Raw genomic sequence first — 21019 nt, 5'->3', positions numbered from 1 at the left:
AAACATACTGCCTACACAACAGGTTCATCAGTATTTTGTCAGAGCTGTAGGTTCAATGTATGAAACCACGGTTTTGGGTATATATAGTGTATCCCACACTTTCCTTCTTCTGGTCAGTCAAACCACCACTCTCGAGACACACTAATAAGTACACTTTTTATTTTTCAAGGTAAAGAAATCAACTACATTCTCATTTGACCTCTACCATTTCCCTTTTTTTTTTTTTTTGCATGCTATAGAGAAAATTCTGATGGGTCACTAGGACATACCATCTTTATATAGTGAATAAACAAAGAAGTCAACAAAGGATATGGCTGATGTGAGAAAGGGCCGCAGGAAGGAGAATTCTGTATTTGTACAGCACTCAGTGCAAGCAAAACCTGTCCAATAGTCACCAGACAGTGGTGGCATTTAATTCTCTCTTCCTCACCCTTTTCCTCTCCATCCGCTTACATACAAAGGAGAGTTCCCCAGAAAAGTGTTCTCTGAGGCACCACGCACACATCTGTGTTCTTTAGATCCCTTTTCAAATGAAATATATGGTGAGCTAGTTCCTTTTTTTTTTTCTCTTTATTTTTATTTACAACTACTGTATTACTGATCAAACTCACTCACATGGAGCTGCTGATTTGCTGCACTTGTTGTGGCGTCAGTGCAAATGCAAAGCAGGTTTCTCGAAATCGCTGACTATTATCTGATGCTAGAAGAAAACAAGAGATCATCACTTTAAAAACAGCAAATAGAGAATAATTAACAGAACGATCTCCTTTCTTTTAAGTGTCTACACATATATACAGACATGTTTTTATAGCAAGCCCAATAGTATGACACACATCTGTTTCTGTAAACGATTTCAGAGCCAACAAGGAAGTTGGCATCTAAACCCTCCTGTAAATAAAAACACAATAAACAAACTGTATATGCATATAAAGTATACATTAAAAAAAGTGATACAGATAACAGCAAAGCTGAGACAAATCAACTGAAGACTTTCTATCAGTCATGGTAACTTAAGGCTAAATGTTCTTTGATACTAAATCCTAAAAACTCTTTGGAATTCTCATAAATCACTTTTTTACTTCCTTTAATGCACAAGATCCACAAGATCATGGATTAGCCTGTGAAAAACACACAGAGTGACTGGGAAGTACACCTGCAATTTCTCACATTTCAGTAAGATATTTTGTGGACTTAAATGCACCAAATATGCAAACAATACATGAGATAGGGAAGCATGAAATCTGGTTTTAAAGTCCTTCAACTCTATGCCATAGTGCTCCATTACCAAAAAAACCCAAAAAAACCCAAACTACAAACATAAGAACTAAAGTACCTGCCAAAAAATCTCAAAGAAATGTTGAACATCTCCAAAATAGTGCTTTATATGTAAAACATATCCCTTCGCCATGGCTGCAGGCACCGCTGCAGTACAGAACCATTCACAATGGCAATGAAAATGGCTTTTTTAAAAAAAGTAAATAAAATTTAAAAAAGAGAAGCATCTCCCCAGAGAACTGTTGAACAGCATCCTCAACACACGTATTGAAGTGAAAGATGCAAGAAGCTTGCCATTGAATTTCATTATTCTTAATAATTTTCTAAGGTTATGAATAACTATATTGTGTATTAAACACTCGATAAATTTATCATTTTTTGTTTTACTATAATACACTTCCTGACTCATCCTTGAGTGACAGATGAGTGAATACTTCAGGGTGATACTTCAGATATTTTGTTAAAAACAGCATGTGGTAGGTTGGAACCAACAATAGAATAGACATTGACTTAGTATAAATATTATCAGCAGCAATCTCACAAAATTACATTTATATCTTTCTTGCATGACAACGCTACAAGATCTGTACATTTTATTACATTAGATGCAACAACCACACGCAGTTCATTATTAGTTGCTCTAAAGCTAGATGGGCAAGAAGAGGTAATATATACCAAACAGTAACTTTTGGGAAAATACTAGCAATAATAAATCTTTTTAAGAGCATTATGTTGTATAAAGAACTTTTTCAACTTTTCTATGCATATATTTCCTTTTTTTCCCAATAATAAGTGCTTCTATGATGTCCAGAAACACCACCTAGGCTAGGGTGCAGGATGCAGCCTCACCTTAATGTTTAGTTAGACACCCGTGCCTACAGTATCCAACATTTATTTTTATTTTAATACATTTTCAATTATGTTTCTTCACATGAGAAACACGCAGGGCTGAAGATGGCAGCCACTCACATTATCACAATGTACAAATTGGCAGGAAATAGAAACACAATGTATACAATTAACAATGAAAATCTGCTATAATATTTAGTCTTCAATATAATTTTACACCTATTTTAAGTTATAAATGGAAAATCAGAATTATATACTGTAATCAACAAGAGATGAACTAGCAGCAGACTAGAGAACAGAATAAATCCAAGTTATTATTTCATATTTTTACATGGTTAAAGGTGGTCTTCATCTGCTGGTTTTGTTTTCCTCCCATGTACTATTTGCTCTACCCTAGAAATTGTCAGTTCTGCCTTTATCAGAGAAGTTCTCCAAGGTCTTTGCCAACATTTGTTGTGAACTCCAACACTTTTAATCGACCTAAAAGACTGCTGAACATTTAACTACAGCTACCTTCATTTAAAACTTAATTATCTGTGATTCTGATTCTGTGATCCAAAGAAGTTAAACAGGCATTTTAAAAGAAAAAGTCTAAACCCAAAAGCCAACTTTTTCCCTTTCAGCTGCTCACCATTTTCCTTGTTTTGGTTTTGCAGCATCTCCAATTTAAAGACAAAAATCAAGCAGGTAACACGGATTTTTTGCAAGCATTAGAAAGAAGGAAGGAGTAAAATGACCATTAGCAAAGGTCCCCAAATTGAACCCCCTTCCTCTGTTCGCTGCTGTTGGTATTAATGCAAGACTTATTTTTGCTAAACAGCATTATGTGATCTTGAAAAGTGGGCTTTAAACTTCTATATTCTGTTTCATCACGCTCTTGCATTGACCAAATTAAAGCATCACATGTTAAAATGGCAGAAACCAAAAAAGTACATTCTTCAGTGCTGACATGGGAGCTTCATACCCACTTGTCTTAATAACTGTAAGCAAAAGTCTATGAGCTGATACAGATCAAGGGTCCCCAGTGATGGAAACCAAACTTCATCACGTGCCACTTGATGGTTCCGTAGCTGTGGAACAGCATTGACACACACACACACGCCTAGCTGTGGAACAGCATTGACACACACACACGTTGTGTTTTCCGTACGTTGCTTTTGTGTACAAGCAATCTTTGTGATTACTGCGGGAGCACGGCCAAATCGCAAAGAAGGAAGAAACAACTTGTTAATTAGGCAAAGATGATCCAAAAGCCAATCAAAAGATGTCAATCTCTTGACAGATCGGGCAGTGGAGAGAAAGCCAGAGAAGAAGCTACGTTCCTCTGAACTAAGAGAGCACTACAGTCGTGCTCTTGAATTACTCTTAGGATACAGCTCTGCCCCTTGGACATTTAACCACCAACCAGAAAAAGAGCAAAATTTACACACCCATCACCCAATTCAGTGTGTGCTCCCAAAAGCAAGTCAAACCTTGAGGTACAGGCACACTTCAGCCAATTATAAAGACATAATTTTAATCTTTACATTCACCACAGTATTAAGAAATGGCAAAGAACGTAGTTTAACCCAGGGACAAAACAACCTGCAGAAGAGGTCAGGAACAGCAGTGGAAAGACAAGGCTATGACATTTCAAAGCACAGGGAACTTTTACAAAGGCTGTGGTGGTTAAAAGCATTAATTCCATTTTCTAGCTTTCCGCCAAGAGCCATGAGTGGGTTTGTCTTGGGGACACAGATGCATCTGGCCAGGGAGAAGGACCTCAGTTGTGTGTCTGGGGCTTGCCAAGGAGGAAGGGGGATACTCAGCAAACAAAACCAAAAGCATCCTCTAGAAGCGAGATGAAATATGTTTTTTTCTTTGTGGTTTTCTCTAATCATCTCCCATATGTTTTCATGCAATCTTTTTATACCCATATCTATTATTTCTAGATCTACGATGCATGAAAATTTCAACAAAACACATTAAACAGAATTAATTTAGCAGCTTTACTATTAAGTATTAAGCTTCCAAGCTCATGTATGACTACACAATCTCCCCTATTGCTAAGGAATTCAGATTTCTTAGGAAGAAACACTGGAAATCTGGAATTTAAGAGTGCAGAAAAGCTAACAGATTTCTGCTAATTCGTCTGGTGTATCTGCTGTGTTTAGGAACATCAAACAGATCCTGGCAAGTCAAGCACGTTGTTTACTTTTAAAGTTCTGGAGTATGATTAAAACCAGAAATATGAAAATATATTGTTTTCGACAAGAAAATAATTCTGATGGCTAGAAACATGCAACCGTGCCCTGCAAACAGCAATTATTATTTAACAAAAGAAAGGCAAAAATAGATCTCTCATTGAAAACCAAGTGAATTAAAATACAATTTATAATCTAATGGAGCTGGAATCAAGCCAGAACAACAGAGTTAACATGAACATTCTTTAAAAAGTTGCCAGGAATGTTTTTGGTGTTTTTCCTTCATAACTACAAATTATTAAATTTTTTAACCATTTCTTTAGCACTCTCTGAAGGGTACAGAACTCAGAGGATCAGTCAAGAGCAGTTTATAGGCCAAGACTCCTTTGCAATCTCAGAAAGGAGGTACAACGCACAAATGCCTACTGGACTTCTTTATTTATTTCTTTTAATTTAGATATAAAGAACAAAGACACAGTAATTAAAAAAAAAATACCATGAATCACAAGCATCACTTTACCCTGCTGATAAAAAATTTCCTGAATAATTCAGAAATCTGAAAGGGCAGGTTTTGAAAGTATAATAAAAACCTTTTCAAGCAGACTTATGTAATTAAATGGGTGTCAACAAGAACAGTTTCAGACAAGCCATCTAAAAATCCACTTCTCATCTTACCGGGATGTCACCTTTTTTGAGGGGGTGCTGAAGGGGGGCAGGGGGGAGGGCGGGAGGAGGGGAGTATTTACTACTTCTTCATTCATTCAGCTTAAATCCAGGAAAGGCAATGAATAAAATCCACATTTTCTTGTAAATGTGTACATACACTTAGTAAGAACCAGTACAAGCCGAGGCCCGTTGTCTCTGCAGGTCCCCAACCTTACTACAACACACTCTAAAATGCCTAAAACATTGCAAAAACATTCCAGAGCAGAGTTTCTTCTTTAAAGCTATTCTTTTTATCAATTCAGTGTCACCAGAGTTTCCTGAATTATTTCATGCTTACCTCTTTCAGGTACAAACAGCATGTGGGATTGGTAGGTGTTAAGTGAGAGTGACCCAATTATGCCTTGCCGGTTGTGTCTTTTGTTCAACGCTTCACATGAGTAACAAGTTTTCAGAATTTGAGCAAAAACTACTTTTTTACACGACAGTATGATTCACAGGACCAAACACTTAAAATTCTATATGAATGCATATATACATGTGTGTGTGTATAGACAATGAATATATTAATTATGTAAGTAATAATAATAATAATACATAAAAAATATGTCCTACCAATTTTAGTCTTTGTTTTGGAAAAACCCTATAACGCTAGAGTGAAAAAAAGAACCCAGCTTGAGTGGCTGCATTTTCTACAGCTCTAAAAATATTCTGTTCCACCTCACCAGTACCCAAGGCTAAAAATAGCCACACAATCTTTCTGCAGTAAAATACCTCTTGCTGCCTTGAGAAAAAGCCAGTCTCTAAATTTCCATTCAAGAACAGATACCTTATAATCTTTAATGAATCTTAGAGTATCACCCTGTTGAGGTGGGGATGCTTTCCTAATGCCACTGCACCTGACCATCACACTGCTAATATACTGAGGTTAATCTTTTCCATCTATCATCACCAAGTGTAGCTTATTATATTGGGAAGAGAATATATTACTTTCCAATACAGAAAGATACTTGGACTAAAATTAAACTTGCACTTTACACTGCAGTAATTACCTGAAGTTCAGGCCATGAGAAAAGGTATCATTGAATTGGCCCATTACCAATGATTTCCAATAACAAAATGTTTATTTCCAAAGGCAAAAATAGTTATGTTAAGTAAGAGTGTCAGGACTACAGCAAATTTTTGCTACGTGCTGTAAGATAAACAAGAGATGTCTAATTTGTTATTCACTAACCTAATACAGGACATAATTTTGATCAGTTAAATTTGTCAACGTATTAACCAGAAAAACCTAAACATTGTAGAAGTTGTCAACTCAACACATAAATCATTCTTGCTTATATTCCCCAGATAGGTAAAATACCTCATTTTGTTGCAGCACAGGCATTTTGCTTTTTCTTTTAAACAACAGAAGGCATTGTAACAATTTATGTTCAATCCTCTTTCAAACAGCAGTGCTGAAAATTTAATACACTGCCTCCAAGCTAGACGAAAATTACTGCATCTAGATTAAGGCACAGAAAATGTTTACCTTTTAAAAAAAGGTAAAATTCAGACAGAATTATGTTCAACTGCAGCAGAAGCCAGGAAATCCGTAACACAAAGCTACGTACACAAAGCTCCTCATAATAGCGTTTGTCCAAAATCTCTTGTATCAATCCTGAACGATCCGTAACACAAAGCTACGTACACAAAGCTTCTCATAATAGCGTTTGTCCAAAAACCTCTTGTATCAATCCTGAACAGGGGTTCATTTATACAACTGCTTTTTTGGAGGTGAGATAAATGCCTGTGGAGAGGAACACTGCGATATCCGTATATAAGCGGAAGAGGCAGCTCCATGGGAGAGAACTGATGAGAGGATACACCTTAATGGGGGCCCTACACCATCTCGGGATGTATCATTAGCCCTTTTAAAACCACCACAATTTATGAAGTTCCTGGGTAACACAAGTGTTTATGCATAAACACTTCCTTTCTATTAACCACAACCTCTCAGCCCCGAGCTCCTGCCATCCTCTGGAATCCAGCAGCGGTACCTTTTAAACCACTGCCCACTACAGCCTTCATTTCCTCCTACCCATTAAAGGAATTTGCGGTGTGCAATATGGGGTCTGTCCCGGGGAGACCCCTCCTCGGAGAGCCACCCTCTTTCCTGGGAGGCAGGAAAAGCTCTTGCTAATTGCTAGAGCCACGTCAGACCAGTCCAAAGCTGGCCCCTCCGTGCCACCCAAGGGCCCGAGGTCTCCTCCGCAGCGAGCGAAGTCCCGCGTTCCCCCGTCTGCTCTGTCCCCTCCTCGCTGTCACATCTTGGCCACTTCATTTCAATCACTTATCACAATGGATGTTGCGCAACCTTAACATTTCAAAACACTTCAAAAATCTACTCGAAGGGAAGCATTTTAGTAAACATACAAATCATTCTCGCCTTGACAGCAGTGACCAGCTCTTAACCCACTTCCATGGGTTACAACTGCACTACGCTCACAAATACACTGAATTACTGAACGTGACAGCGCCACATTCTTCAGCTTAAACCAGATGAAAAACCGAGCTCCGGTTCCGGTCAGTCTGCTGCTTTTCTCTCTTAAGATAATTTTTAGACTCTGTTCAACTTAAGCTTTTAACAGTTAATACTCCCAAGGAACAGGCAGAGCTACACTGGGGGTGGGAAAGGCAGGGAGTAAAAAGACACAAAAGGAGCTTATTTGAAATAGTGCCTAAATTTATATATGAAAATAGCCTGGAAATACTCCAAGGGCTACAATTAATTCATAAGCATTACGCAGTTTATAACTCTCCATAATACGTTGTATAAACAGAATAGATCAGCTGGAAACTGTGCCATTGGACAGATATTTATATTTGATTATTTTTTTATTCAGTCATGTCTTAGAGCATTTCTGAGCAATGAGGATTTCTGAAGACCTACAGCAAGTCTTAAGGGACAATTTCATGCCAACCTTCAGCACCAGAACCCTCTTCCCTCCCAACCTACCTCTGTGGAGTAAAGACCCAGCGACCCATCTCTCCTCTCACTGCTGCCCTGGGGCTACGGCTCCACTTCCATCATTTAACCCGAGGGAAGGACCATCACTGCATCATCCATGCTCAAGTCACTTGATTTCTTTAGACACTACGTCCCAGAACTCAACTGCCGCCACTCAGGCTTGAACATTTTATATTTTATTCTAAGAGCACCCACAGCAGCTAAACGGTGAGCACTAAAAAGCCAGTGCCCAGGGTATCCTACTTCTGATGCATTTTTACTCTCACCAAGAAAGTACCAAGCCTAACAGGAAAGGCAAAAACTAAGTGTAAAGCTCATAATTAGATAAGAGAGTCCCTAGTAAGCTCTCTACCAGGGTTAGCACAACCCATATCATCTTTTTCCAAAAGCCATCATAAAGGAAGATTAAAGTATCTCTAAAAGATTCCAAGTTATTGAAAACTTCCAAGTCCCAGCAGTATTTCCAACACCTTCTAAGTGATCTCAACATCTTGGTTGCAAAAGGAAATCTTAAAAAAAAAAAAAAAAAACAAACATATTGCAATAGCAGAGCTTCCTCTCTCATGATACATGAGCATCACTTCTAGGCCCCATGCTCTCCAAACACTTAAAAGGGATACGGGGATGCCACTCCAAGCTTAGATTGGTTCACTGATTACTAATGGATTACTTGCATGCTTTGAGTTAGCCACGTGGCTTGCCATAATTCCTTCTACTAAAAGCTTTAATTAGAATCATAGAATATCCTGAGTTGGAAGGGACTCACAAGGATCGCTGAGCCCAACTCCTTATCAAATTATCAATTATCAAGAAGATATCCTCATTTGATCATGGGAAGCAAAGTTGCTTCCCAGATCCATTCACACCAGAGCAGCAGTGTCTGAAAGCACCCATATCCTGTAAGGTCCTGGAATTTGGGTGATCTCAGGTCTACACAAGGAGATTGAACAACCAGCTGCAGCGAACAGTAATAAATTATACTCCTTTTCTTGTAGCACAAGAGCTACCCAGTTAGTTAAAGCTCTCTTTAACCAACTAAAAGAAACAGCCTCTAGACTACGGAAAGATTCTCTATACGTGAACTTGAGGCATACCGCATGCAAATACAAGTTGAAGCCAAAAAAAGAAACTTAAGTGCACTGTAATTCTAGTTGAGCTACAGCACACGAAGAAGACAGAGCTAATATTTCAGACTTATTCTTGCACAATTGAAAACTGTAGAGCCGGAAGTCAGAAAGCTCAAGCCCGAGTTGAGAATATAGTATTTTGTCAAACTTCCTCCCACAAAGTACATTTAAAAAAATAACAAACACAGAAGACAGTAAAGCGTGACTTTCATACAAACCAGGATACTGACTGCAGAGAGCAGCAGATCAGCTTGCTGATATATGAAAGGGAGAAATACTTGCCAAACAAAACTTCTACAGTTTCCAACCCAGATTTCTAAAGTGCACTCAATTGTTTAATTGTTTAATAGCTGTACCTTGAACTACAGTCACCCTAAAGGTTTTACTCAGATCAGCTGCAAGATCTGTCTTGAAGAACGCAGCATGTCCAAGGAACCACCATCAATCACAGGCAAAAAGACAATTTCAAGGTAAACGCAAGTCAGGAGCACCAATGCCTGTCAGACAGCACAGAACTCTTGAGGGCAGACACCAGGGGTGAAATTCTGCTTATTGGAGAAGCTCACTAATAATAGTCCACAGATTAAGAAATTGAACTGAGACCTAAGCAAATGAAGACAAGCCTCAGTAGGGCCACTGGAAGCTCCTTTCACCCGATGGAGCCCGTATCTGCATCTGGCAGGCAGCGAACAACGTTTCTGTACGTGACACTCTGACTCCCCCAAAACGCCCAATTTTTTTGTTTCCTCCTACCAGGAGGGTGAGACCTGCAGGTAAAAGTTCTTATTTCCTCAGCTCAGATCTGAGTTTTAGTGTTGTGTTCCACATTGCTTAAACCCGAAGTCCCAAATAACTTAAACCCAAACCCAAATAAACTGTAGGGTGATCATCCATACGCCATTCAGACAGCTTTTAACAGAGCAGCATGGTTCACATAGTTCATAGCCCCTTTAATCCTTTACACTGAAAAGAAAAGGTTAATTTCCCCTTATAGGTAAGTAAAGACCTATAACCCAGTTAAAACATTTTTGGATCAACTACACAGCTAAGGCAATTAGGAATGACATACGCTGTAACAAGAAGCATTTTTAAGATGTTGTTTAACTATCTAATGTCTCTTCCATAATAATCTGGCAGAATTTTGGGACTCGTTACTCATCTCATAGTAAACATGTTTCACCACACAAAAGAGATCTTATCGGTGTGTTAGAAGTACTTTTAGAAAATTGGCCCTATGCTTAAAAAACAACCAATTAGCAGTGTCTGTAGACTGGGGGCTGAAAATAGGGGCAAATTAAGTGATAGCTGCATCTTCATTTTAGAAACTAACAACCAACATTCTCCAATTTAAAGGAGGTGCTACTCAAACAACAACATACAAGTCACAATAATAAGACAACTTTCATACATTCCAACAGGACCAAACTGGATAGCTTTTTCCTCAAAAATAACCCAGGCATATAATCACATCAGAAGGTGGTTAACCATGGGGCAGAGTGCTCAGACTTCTCACTGGCACCGCAAGAGCTCAGGTCACAGATTCACCCACCAACAGACATTTTCAGAATATAGAGCATTCCTAGTTGGTCTGTACACAAAAAAACATCCAACATAGATGCTTTTTCAATTTTGCAATGAGGATGACTAATAAAATATGGATGCAATTTGACAGCTCCACTGAACATGGACAGAAATCTCCTCCTCTCAGATAAACAAAGCCCACTGACAGCCTTCCTGGGTGTGAAGAAAACGCCGTCACCCTCTCCAACAGCACAACCATGATTGTCACTATCAGCCACACGGCTCAAAGAGCGAGGCAGGAGTCAGGTACTTGAAACACTGGGGAGGAAGGGAGAGACTCTGCTCTCCGGTGGGACTCCTCTCCGTCTCTTCTCGGAGAGCGGAGTCACAGCAGGAGAAGAGTCCAGAAGGACCTGGCTGCTATTTTCAGTTCTTCAAACGAGAGCAGGTTGGGGTAGCAGGGGCTGAGTTTACGAGTTCAACTAGCCAGGCAAGTCTGCTCCTCTGCAAGCATCCTACTCAGTGCTGGGAGCTGTAGGGACTGCCATAAGCCAGAGGGAGTTTAAAAACAACAACAAGAAAAAGTTAGCCAACAGCCGCCTTCTAACCTTGTCACACACGCTTCAGCCATGCTCAAGTAAAGCTCCTCAAGAGCTGCTGGCAAGAAGGGTGGATGGATAAAGAAAAAGGTAAAAGATAAAAAGATGACGGATAAAGCCCTGCGTTTCCCCCTTGCCGTGAATCCAGCCCAGTGAGCAGTCAGCATGTGGATTTTAACCACAGTTCAGAGCTCCATTTTAAGGAAGCAAGTGTAAGAAGGTAACATCCATTTCCTCCTTTTGTTCTTAACATTAAAAATAATAGTTAGCAAATTTAATTTCCTTATCTGTTATTCACATTAGCTTGTGTACTGCCCACCTACGTAAAATATTTGGGTAGAGAGTGCATGTTCAAGTGCCTTGCTGTGCAACTCCCTTCCCCGAGGCTTTGTCAAATTATTGTTTTTCAAAATAATAATCACATCTTGATGGGAGAGAAGACTACTATAGCAAACCTTCCAAGCCATTTCACCTTGACTTGAGAAAGAACAGGGAGAATCACATCCAAAGATGTGCTCGGCCCAACTTTTACATAGCGAGTGCCATTTCAGAAGAATCTAGAGATCCTCAAATCCATGGAGTTCACACTCATTCTCTCTCACACACACACGCATTTTTTCCTATTCCAATAGGCTCCATTTCAAGCAGGGAGATAATTATTCAAAAACCCCACATTAGGTCACCAGTTTGTTCCTGGACTGGAGGGAAACAGAGTAAATCCGAAAGTTTCTTATCCCTGCCCCTGAGGAATCTGCTGGGAAAAAGCAAGCCGGAGATGCTGAAACGCTGGCCAAAAGCCAAGGAGAAGTTCTGAGTGTTTGTAATACGCATCTGCCATTAGAAAACAAAGCCAGGCAACCTAGAAATTTGACATTTGAGGAAACCCACGTTGTTTGCAGCAGTGAGAAGGATGCCCAAATCATTTGGGGCAAATATTCAACAAATCGTTTAAGATTGTTTTTAGTTAAGAGTATCAGTAACTATATAAACTAACTATATAAACTAATAAAAGTCTGCTCTATACTTGCATTTAAAACTCCTAAGCTGTGTGCACAATTGCTCCAAGTTGTTTTGAAAGCGTATAAAGCTGCATACCACTGGTTATTAATCCAATATGCTTTTTCATTAACATATCTATATTTATTACCCTAAAATACCTTCATGACATTTAGAGCTTGCAATTTTACGATCTGTAGCAACATTACTTTCCACTACAAGAGGAAACAACCAACCGTTTCTCATCTGCACAGACACCAAAGCTCTCTCTTCCCCCAAAAGCACAAGAAAAAAAAAAAAAAGCTTTTTAATATTATTGCTTTGGACAAACAGAAAGACACCAGAGGATACACATGCAAAACAAAAACTCCAAACCCTGAAGTTAACTGAAAGGACAGAGATTGCTTTTAAAAAAAAAAAAAAAAAAAAGAAAAAAGAAAAAAAAGTATCTGGTTGGAATTTCATCCACTTCCATTTTCTTACCCTGACACTCAGAGTCCACAAATGGGGGGAAAAATACCCTCTTTTATCTAAACTCCTCAAACACTAAGACATGACAGAGCATGAATTATGATCTCTTCATTTGGGGCTGGTTTGTCAGACATGGAGCTGACAGCAAAGTGTTCTTACCACATCTAGGAATAAACGCATACCATAATTCCTGCATTGGAATGCCTTACTGAAATTATAGCATTATTTTTAAGTACTTATAATGTAAAAGTGATGAGACACATACTGAGTACCTAATTATCCTGTACCACCAGCATTGCCTGGAATGCTTATTAATCAATTAGCTTTTAGATTAAAGCTAAAAAGATACAGTATATCTCTTAAAAGAATACCTGAACAAGAAGATAAGATTATCAAAAACTACATGTTTTTCCCTCAACGTCTCAGTTGTAACAGTTAAAAAATTTGCAAACAACTGTGCAATGTAGTTCAGAAGTCTGCAGACCACCATCACCACTCACATCATCCAGTCTCCTGTGTCCCTGTAGCTGTTAAAGTACCTCCTCATTTTTATTTACAGGGGATCTCTTTCACAAAGGACGGGTTTCTTTCCGCTCACCCACCATCTCCCCGTATCTACTCTCACAAATCTCCTCCTCCTCCTCCTCCCAGCTATTCTCACAGCGAATCTTTTCCAGGGTTTCAAGACAGAAGTAGGTTCCAACATGGAAGGAGCCCCTCCAGAAATCAACAGGACTATCAAATTTAAGTAGTATTTAAGCGTATTAAAAGTTAACCGTGCTGTTAAGTGTGACATGGAGTCAGAGCCAGAAAAAAAAAAATAAAAAAAATCACACATTGTTATATAACGCTCTGTAAGCATCAGATTATTTATCTATGATTTATAAATCAAGCGATTTATAGCTTAATACAACAGGCAGTTTAAAGCAAAGTAGCCACAACTGGAAAAGAACCCCAAATCTTCCTAAATGCAGGTGTTCAGGCTGTAGTGGATCCCAGCGACCACCCAGCCTGGCATTCTCTCCCAGCACAGAGAAGAAGATTTTTGTGGGCTTGATGGTTTCGGGGGTATTTTTGATATTTTTTTTTATGTTTTTAAATAAATTAGACTCTATGGTTTATATAACTACTGAAAGCAGGCAGTTTTTTTCCTTTTTCTGAGGTTTAGTTTGTTCCTTGTCAAACTCACCCTTTAAACATAACGGATCTTTGAACCATATTTAGTGGCTCAGCTAAAACAACTAATGAGTGTTACGTAAGATGTCTCTCCATGTAGAACAATCTGTTCCAAAAGTTACCAAAAATAGCAATTCTCTAAACACTGGTGTGATGCAATATTTAACCAGTTACTGCATTAGCAGCTGAATTCATTCATACTATTTTTTAAATTAAAAAAAGACCTAAAGTAGTATTACAACATTTGCAACCTTACCTAGGCTGGTCGGTTTTATCAGCTCATCCAACAAGTCATAAAAAGGTAATTTCTGAAGTTTTATGTCAGGATGGACAGGGTGGAGCGCAGATGTGAGATGGGGGAGTTCCAGTTCATGTTTAGGTCCCAGAAGTGAAACGGGAAGCAACGGTGAGGTGGCAGGGTGGCCATCGTAACTGAGCTGTGGAATGGTAGACGGAGATAAAGCTGCTGGCATGGAGCTCGAGTGTACGCTGGGGATAGATAAGTCTGCAGGTGTCATGATTTTCTGAGGGAACCTTCGCCTATAGAGTTCTTTGATTTTCATTTGGACAGCAGGACTGCAGCCAGCCTTTAACAAATGCAGTGCTTTTGTGAGAAGTTCGTGTTTTCGTCCGTGCTTGTTCCTCCCCGCGTAACCCAGAAGTACTTGCAGTTCAGAAACTCGAAGGCTCATAACCATTTGCTTAAAAGAAACAAAACGAAAAATTAGTATTCAAGTTACATCATCTTAAACACTAACATTAGAATGTGGCTTAATCCCATTAAGCATACAGTTTTTAAAGGCACACCACCGCCGCTCTTCCCCACTGATTATCAGAAATATAATGCAAAACAATACTTGTTCACAGACAGATTTATTTACTTAGAAAGTCTGTAATGAGCAATTTTTAAATGGTTTTCCATTTGCTATACACAACTCAGGACAGAAATGCTGGGGGGAAAAAAAAAACCAAACCTAGGAAAGGACAAGTTGCCAATACAAAATAATGCTTGTAAATGTAATTATTTTCTAATCACTGTTCAGCTACCATCTCTAATGTTAAGATTTTTTTTTTTAACATCCAACTAGATGAATAAAAAGTCATACATTGACAATATCCAAGTCTCCAGTACTTGCACTTAAAAGCTGTGTGAGTCCTTAACTCTGGAATGCTACTTCACTTTCAAGTCCCTCCCTCGCTTTTTGCCACGCAGCAGAACTAATCCTCACAGGTTCAAAGGAAAGGAGATAAACGAGTGATGTTAAAAAGAGAGAGAGAAATTATAATCCAATTTGTGTGCCACCCCATACCATCATTGCTGAGTTAAAGGAATTTTTTTCCAATTCCATTTCCTCACTTCTCGCATCAAAGCTGCAGGTTCTGATTTAGGTGGGAGAGTTGGGCTCTGCCTTCTATTAATTAGCATCTTCATTTACACAGTCTTTTACTGTCTCACAGTACGGTCTGATGAATCAAACTGGTTAAAACTTGTAAATTGTTTCACTTCTGCAGGAACTGAGAAAAACACTCCACCAAGTAGTGAAACCAGCAATCGCCTGCGCGCAGCAAGTACTTCCCCGCTGGTCAAGCAGGAGCCAGAAAGTCAACTTAGTAGCCCAGTTTCTGTTTGCAAACTTCTTTCAGTGCTTGACATGGGCTCATTGGCCATGACCAGGCCCGTGACACCAGCTGAAATGATATTCCTGCAGAATTTTGGATTCCCCAGTAAATCACAAGGAAGTACAAGCCACAACTGGCTATCTGGATCTTCTGTATGAAACCACTAAATACCCTGAATATGTTATAGTCAATTCCAAAAGTACAAAAGATCAAAACCAAAATAATACTTGAAGCGCATGTTTGGAACTAAACCAGCTAATTCAGCATATCAGGAGTCTGCAACTTCCAAGTGACCCATCCTCTCTACTTCTTCAAACAAATTGTGCGAAATATTGACACACACGTCACTCAAGTTATTTTCACATGATTTCTTGAACCTGAAGTGTTAATATTAGAAAGTCTGCTATCCCTCACGAAACCAGCCCCAACCTCCTACCAGTTCCTCAAACCTCCAGCACCTGCAAGAGATCTTCAGCGCACAGGTGTCCACAAGAGGTATTTCCCTGCACTGAAATAGGTCATGTTATTTAAAAAGCCCTAAATTAGATGATTCATCTATTTAATGAGGAGTGCACCCAGATAGATTTAACTAAATTTGCCCTAAAATTTCTGCTCCATTGAACCACACCAACAGACCTGAATAACCTTGCTGCAGAGTACCACAGTCACTTTGGATAGAACAGGAGTTTTCTGGCATATTTTTCTGTGAATATCCTGAGAACCTACTTCACGCTTTCAACTAGGAGACTGTCATGGAGCTACTAATGAGAACAGACGAGGTACTTTGTAAGAAACAGAGATGTCTTAAAAGAATAGGCATTTCAGTTACAATCTGAAGTGTTGACAGCTGAAAAGAAAGTGAAACAAATAGATTTGCAACATGGAAAAACACTATTTATAATGCTTTACAAACATTTCTTCAACAGAATGAGTAGTTACAGCTGAAGGGTTTAATGCCTGCTACCATCACCATTAAAAGTCACTTCCTGAACAGCCAGAACCTCTCAGAGCTTCACTTTGTTCCTGTTTTGTAATAAACTTGTAGACCTAGCTTGCAAAAAAACATAGAGGATTAAGAAATAGTTGAGCTAAAAGAGAAGTTCCTGCTACATGTTGCATATTTGCCATTTTTTGAAGGTATAGGTGAGTTAAAAATAAGCATACAGAAAGCGGGGTCCATCGTGTAGCCAGACTCATGCACCAAAACCATTAAAATTCCCCAAGTCTTCCCAACGCTGGTGCATTCATAGAATCACAGAATGGTTTGGGTTGGAAGGGACCTTAAAAACCATCCAGTGCCACCCCCTGCCCTGGGCAGGGACACCTCCCACCAGCCCAGGTTGCTCCAAGCCCCCTCCAACCTGCCCTTGAACCCCTCCAGGGATGGGGCAGCCACAGCTTCTCATTCACAACATTCCTTACGATGAACAATTTTATTTGCAATGTTAAGAGCACTAAAAGATACATCAATTAAAAATACAGTCACGGAAAAAACAACAATTTAGGTCTGTGGGTTTATTACAGTTTCATACTTCACCGACAAACCTTTCTTCTGCAAATAAAAGGAGGCAATGCCTTAAAACACCCCCCACACACACACATATCCATAGGTTTTGCTGGATGGTGTCAGTCAGTGGCAGGGGGAAGCAGAGCCCGACAGACAGCCCGTGCTGGCAAAAGTCTCTCACGTCGCTGCAATCCGAACGTGAAAAATTCCTCTCCCCTCCTCCACCACAGCCGGGTTTGATTTGAGGACACGACCCAGCTCCAACCAGCAGCAGTGCCACTGCCCAGCCCAGCAGCACCCATGCTACGAGCCCTTGGCCCATGTCACACCAATTCCCTAATCTTAGAACAGGCAGGATAATTATAGCGGGGAAACAAACCCAGCACTGTCGAACGCACAAAGTAAATACAGAAAAAAGCTGCAATTTAGAATTATTTTTTTTTTCCTGTCACATCTCACCTCGTGGCAACTCAAACCCCTCACTGCCATGGCTACTCCAGCAGAGCTGAAGGACAAAGACACAAAGCCTTTTGCTTCAGGAAATCTTGCTTTTTTTTCTTCCTGTTGCCTGCAGTAGTAAGAAGATCGCTCCCAGCAGTAGAGCTCGATCTGCAGCAAGCTACAAAACCCACCACAAAGAGCCTGTCTCCAAACTACAGCAAACATCCCCCACACAATTCACTGCCCCTACCTCTGGCTGTTCATCAGAATTGGCAAAACATTTGGGTTTTTTTTTTTTCTTTCCTAACACAAAAGAACAAAAAAACCCAACAACAAATATAAAAACCAACCAAAAAAAGAAAGTATATACACAGTTCCCAAGGACAGGCTGAAGGATAGCTCGCAAACTGCAATTACAGATAACTAGGTGTTTAGTTATGTGTTCGAGTACAGCTAAATACATGTTACTACAAACACCACACCAGTGCACAAGAAATTGATGCTTTTTAGCTAAGAAAAGGGTGAGCTACTTGCTGCTTGCCTGACCACAGCGTGAGAAACACAGCAAGCTGCCTGCAAGCCAGTTTCAGAGACAGCAAATCCCAGTATCGAGCACACTAGGTGTCGTGGGGATGTGCATTTTGGTTCCTGGTATATCCAAGCAGCATCTAAAATTCAAAGAGAGGGCAAGGACAGTAGAAAAAACTGTGTAAAAGAGTAAGAACAAGCTTTATAGAAACTTGACTTCGAACCTCAGTTTCACAGAGAGTATTTCTATTTTGACTCACCGTAAAGACCTTCGCAGAGTTTAGAAGGTAACTCTAATCTATAAACATACATCTGACATTTCCTGCTCGACAACACAACACAAAACAAACACAGGTTCCTCCGCAAAAGCCGCATTAGTCATGGGGATTGCCTGGCTCATTATCTACACCCCCCTCTTCAGCCCATGGCCCCTCAACCCCAGCCTTGTGACCACCCTCCAGCCTTCCCAAAGCCATGGGGGCAATTCACTGTCTTAAGACAAGTCACCTAATTGTATGTGTCGGGCAGGAGGTCCACGGAGGCAAAGAGGCCAGTTTATTTTCCCACCTCCCAGATGCTTGTTTCCAAATCCGTGCTGCTTTTCCCTTGCCAGATTGGGTGAACTCAACAGTTTGATGCGGTTCACGCTGCGGCCGCACCAGCATCCCCCCATTTCTGTGTGTTGAGGAAACATTCTCCAGCAACTCATCTGGGAACAAGGATATCTCCTGCTCCACACCTACTTCAGATAACCAATGAGGTTTGGAAGAAAATAGCTTAAGGAGGCAAAAGCAACCCATGGGCGGCATCCTACGTCATTCGCCTACTTCTCTCCTGTGACTATCAATAGGAAAGGATGCTCTGCCTACAGCTTGCTCTTTCAAAAAGGTTGATAACCCTTTTTTAAAATCTAAGAGTTATGAAAATGAAGTCCCCCAAACCAAAAATTGCACGTAGACACTTATGAAGTATGGAGGAACCAGGGTTTTCTCCAAGACATCCCCAAAAGGACTATGAAATAAAAAGCATCAGGCTGCTTAGTACACACTGCAACACCTGCACACGTTTTGTAGCCCCTGACCCACCAAGTTCTCTCAAACAAGCACGTCTGGTTGGAGAAACGTGTCTATAGCACACAACGGGACCATTTTGCTTTATGAATGCTGTTTGGGCATTCAGAGTAAATGCATTTTACCAGGAACCTTAGCTTTTAACAGAGCAGCCAACATTAAGAGTCATTTACTTTGATTTCTCTCAGCAAAGAAAACAGCAGAAACGAATATTTATTTTTAAAGAATGGTTTTCCACACGAGCCCAGTCATTCCACCCATCGAGGAAAGACGCCCAGGCCCAGCAGCTTCTCTGGCCAGAGAAGTCCAACCATTAACTGGTCAGACCAAAGGAACTTCCTTTGAAGAACTGGATCTTGTCTCACTGATCTACGAAATTTGGGAATTAACTTTAAAAATAAATAAAAACTAAGTGTTAGTGCTTCTGGATAAGAAATTCCTTTGCTAACCCTGTGCGGCTGGTCTCACTGGCACGTGATTCAGAGAAGTGCCATTAAGAAGACCAGCAGATTCAGGCAGAGAACATAATTTCTAGACTGGAAAACACATGGGGGCTAAAACACTGGTTTGAAATGCAGGAAGACAAGCTCTAAGTCCCGCTGCTCAAGAAAAGATCAGATACAGGTTATCTGCCGAGATCCAACACCACAGATGGTGAGCCTTCAGCTTTTTTTTCCCCATTTTTTGAAGAGAGGGACTTGCCTGAGAGGTAAAAGCCAGGCAGCAGTCAGTGATTGATTTATTTATTTTTAAACAAACTGAGCAGTGTCCATCCAAAAGCATGATGGAAAATAGTGAAAATTTATCACAAATACCAGCATCACCAGATACTGTCTTCAAAGCAGCACATTCATCCATCAGCGACAGCATTAACAATTTGATGAATGCTTTCTAGAAAGGGTATTTCTACATCTCCAGTAATCAGCCCTGGGATCTATCTGGAGAATTTAACAAGTTATTTCCGGATGTTTATGATAACTAGAAGCTGTGAATAAGCTCCAAAACACAGTCAAAAGATTTGCCAGCGCAACAAGAAGCATTTGGCTGGGCACCACACCGCATTTTGTGCCTAAAGCTATACACAACAGGTCCTCCACAATTCTCTAAACATTAACACAAAAGTTAAAGGGGAAAAAAAAAGTAAAGAAAAAAAATCCCCTTAAACAGAAGGCAAAAGACGGGAGAACAGAAGCAGAGGAGGAGAAGAAAAAAAAAAAGTTAGCAAACAGGAGGTCAGCCATTTATAATCAGCAGTTGAAGAGGGTGACAGTAAATTTCTTCTAACCCCCACACCAAGACCCTGCACAGCACCTTCACCCGAGCCCGGAGGGATCAGCTCTGGCTGTGGTTTGTCTGGACAACCCACACTGGCCGAGCTCTGACGCTGTTCTCAAGGACAACACAAAGAGAAATACCCCCCTTATGAAACAAGGAAACGACTATACTACATAATGCACTTCCAAAAGACAGTTTAAAAAAAAAAATCAAATCAAAATTGTTCTTTTTTTTTCCTAATAAAAGCAACTAGGAAGCATTAGATTAGTATGGAAATGGTTTTGAATTAATCTCAGTATGTCTCCAACACCCAGCTGTAAAAATACAGGAGAGTTCCTGCACGCTATGAACAGCCTCTTTAACCCCTGATATAAATCTCCTGGAGAAGAAAGCTCTACCTGAGCTACACGAGCTCTCTACAGTTACACAGACTAAACTCTTGGGTTCTTAGACATCTAAGATTTGTGAAAATGGGGAAAACGACGGTAAAAATATTCCCATCTTTTATGAAGGCACACTGCCTAGTCCTAAATCCTATCCGCAAGGCTCACACAAGGAAGCTATCAAGGCTAAACAATAAAAATTGAAATCAGTCTACCGAAAATCTGCAAGAGGGAGTGAAACGACCAATTCATGGAAGCTCAAGCGCCTGGATGACAGGCTGTAACTTCCTGCGTTTGTCTAACGCAACCAAAACACTCAAAGGTT

The 21019-nt window shown here is 40.0% G+C and overlaps 1 protein-coding gene across 3 annotated transcripts in view; it reads right to left on the bottom strand.

Moving 5' to 3' along the window:
- The window catches only part of PIAS1 (protein inhibitor of activated STAT 1), a 57435-nt gene that overhangs the window by 18607 nt on the left and 17809 nt on the right, over positions 1-21019 (bottom strand). For 2 of the 3 annotated variants that reach the window (XM_014952720.1, XM_014952722.1), the window contains exons 1-3: positions 15181-15202; positions 14127-14571; positions 616-700 (exon numbers count right to left, since the gene is read on the bottom strand). In XM_014952720.1, the coding sequence (XP_014808206.1) occupies positions 616-700; positions 14127-14571; positions 15181-15186 (536 nt within the window). In that variant the 5' untranslated portion in view covers positions 15187-15202. Of the gene's footprint in view, positions 1-615; positions 701-14126; positions 14572-15180; positions 15203-21019 lie in introns of those variants that run through there. The other variant, XM_014952721.1, reaches the window with a different exon arrangement.

Source organism: Calidris pugnax, unplaced genomic scaffold, assembly GCF_001431845.1.
Source record: "Calidris pugnax isolate Ruff unplaced genomic scaffold, ASM143184v1 scaffold187, whole genome shotgun sequence".
Taxonomy (NCBI): domain Eukaryota; kingdom Metazoa; phylum Chordata; class Aves; order Charadriiformes; family Scolopacidae; genus Calidris; species Calidris pugnax.
This window is presented reverse-complemented; position numbering and strand designations above follow the sequence as displayed.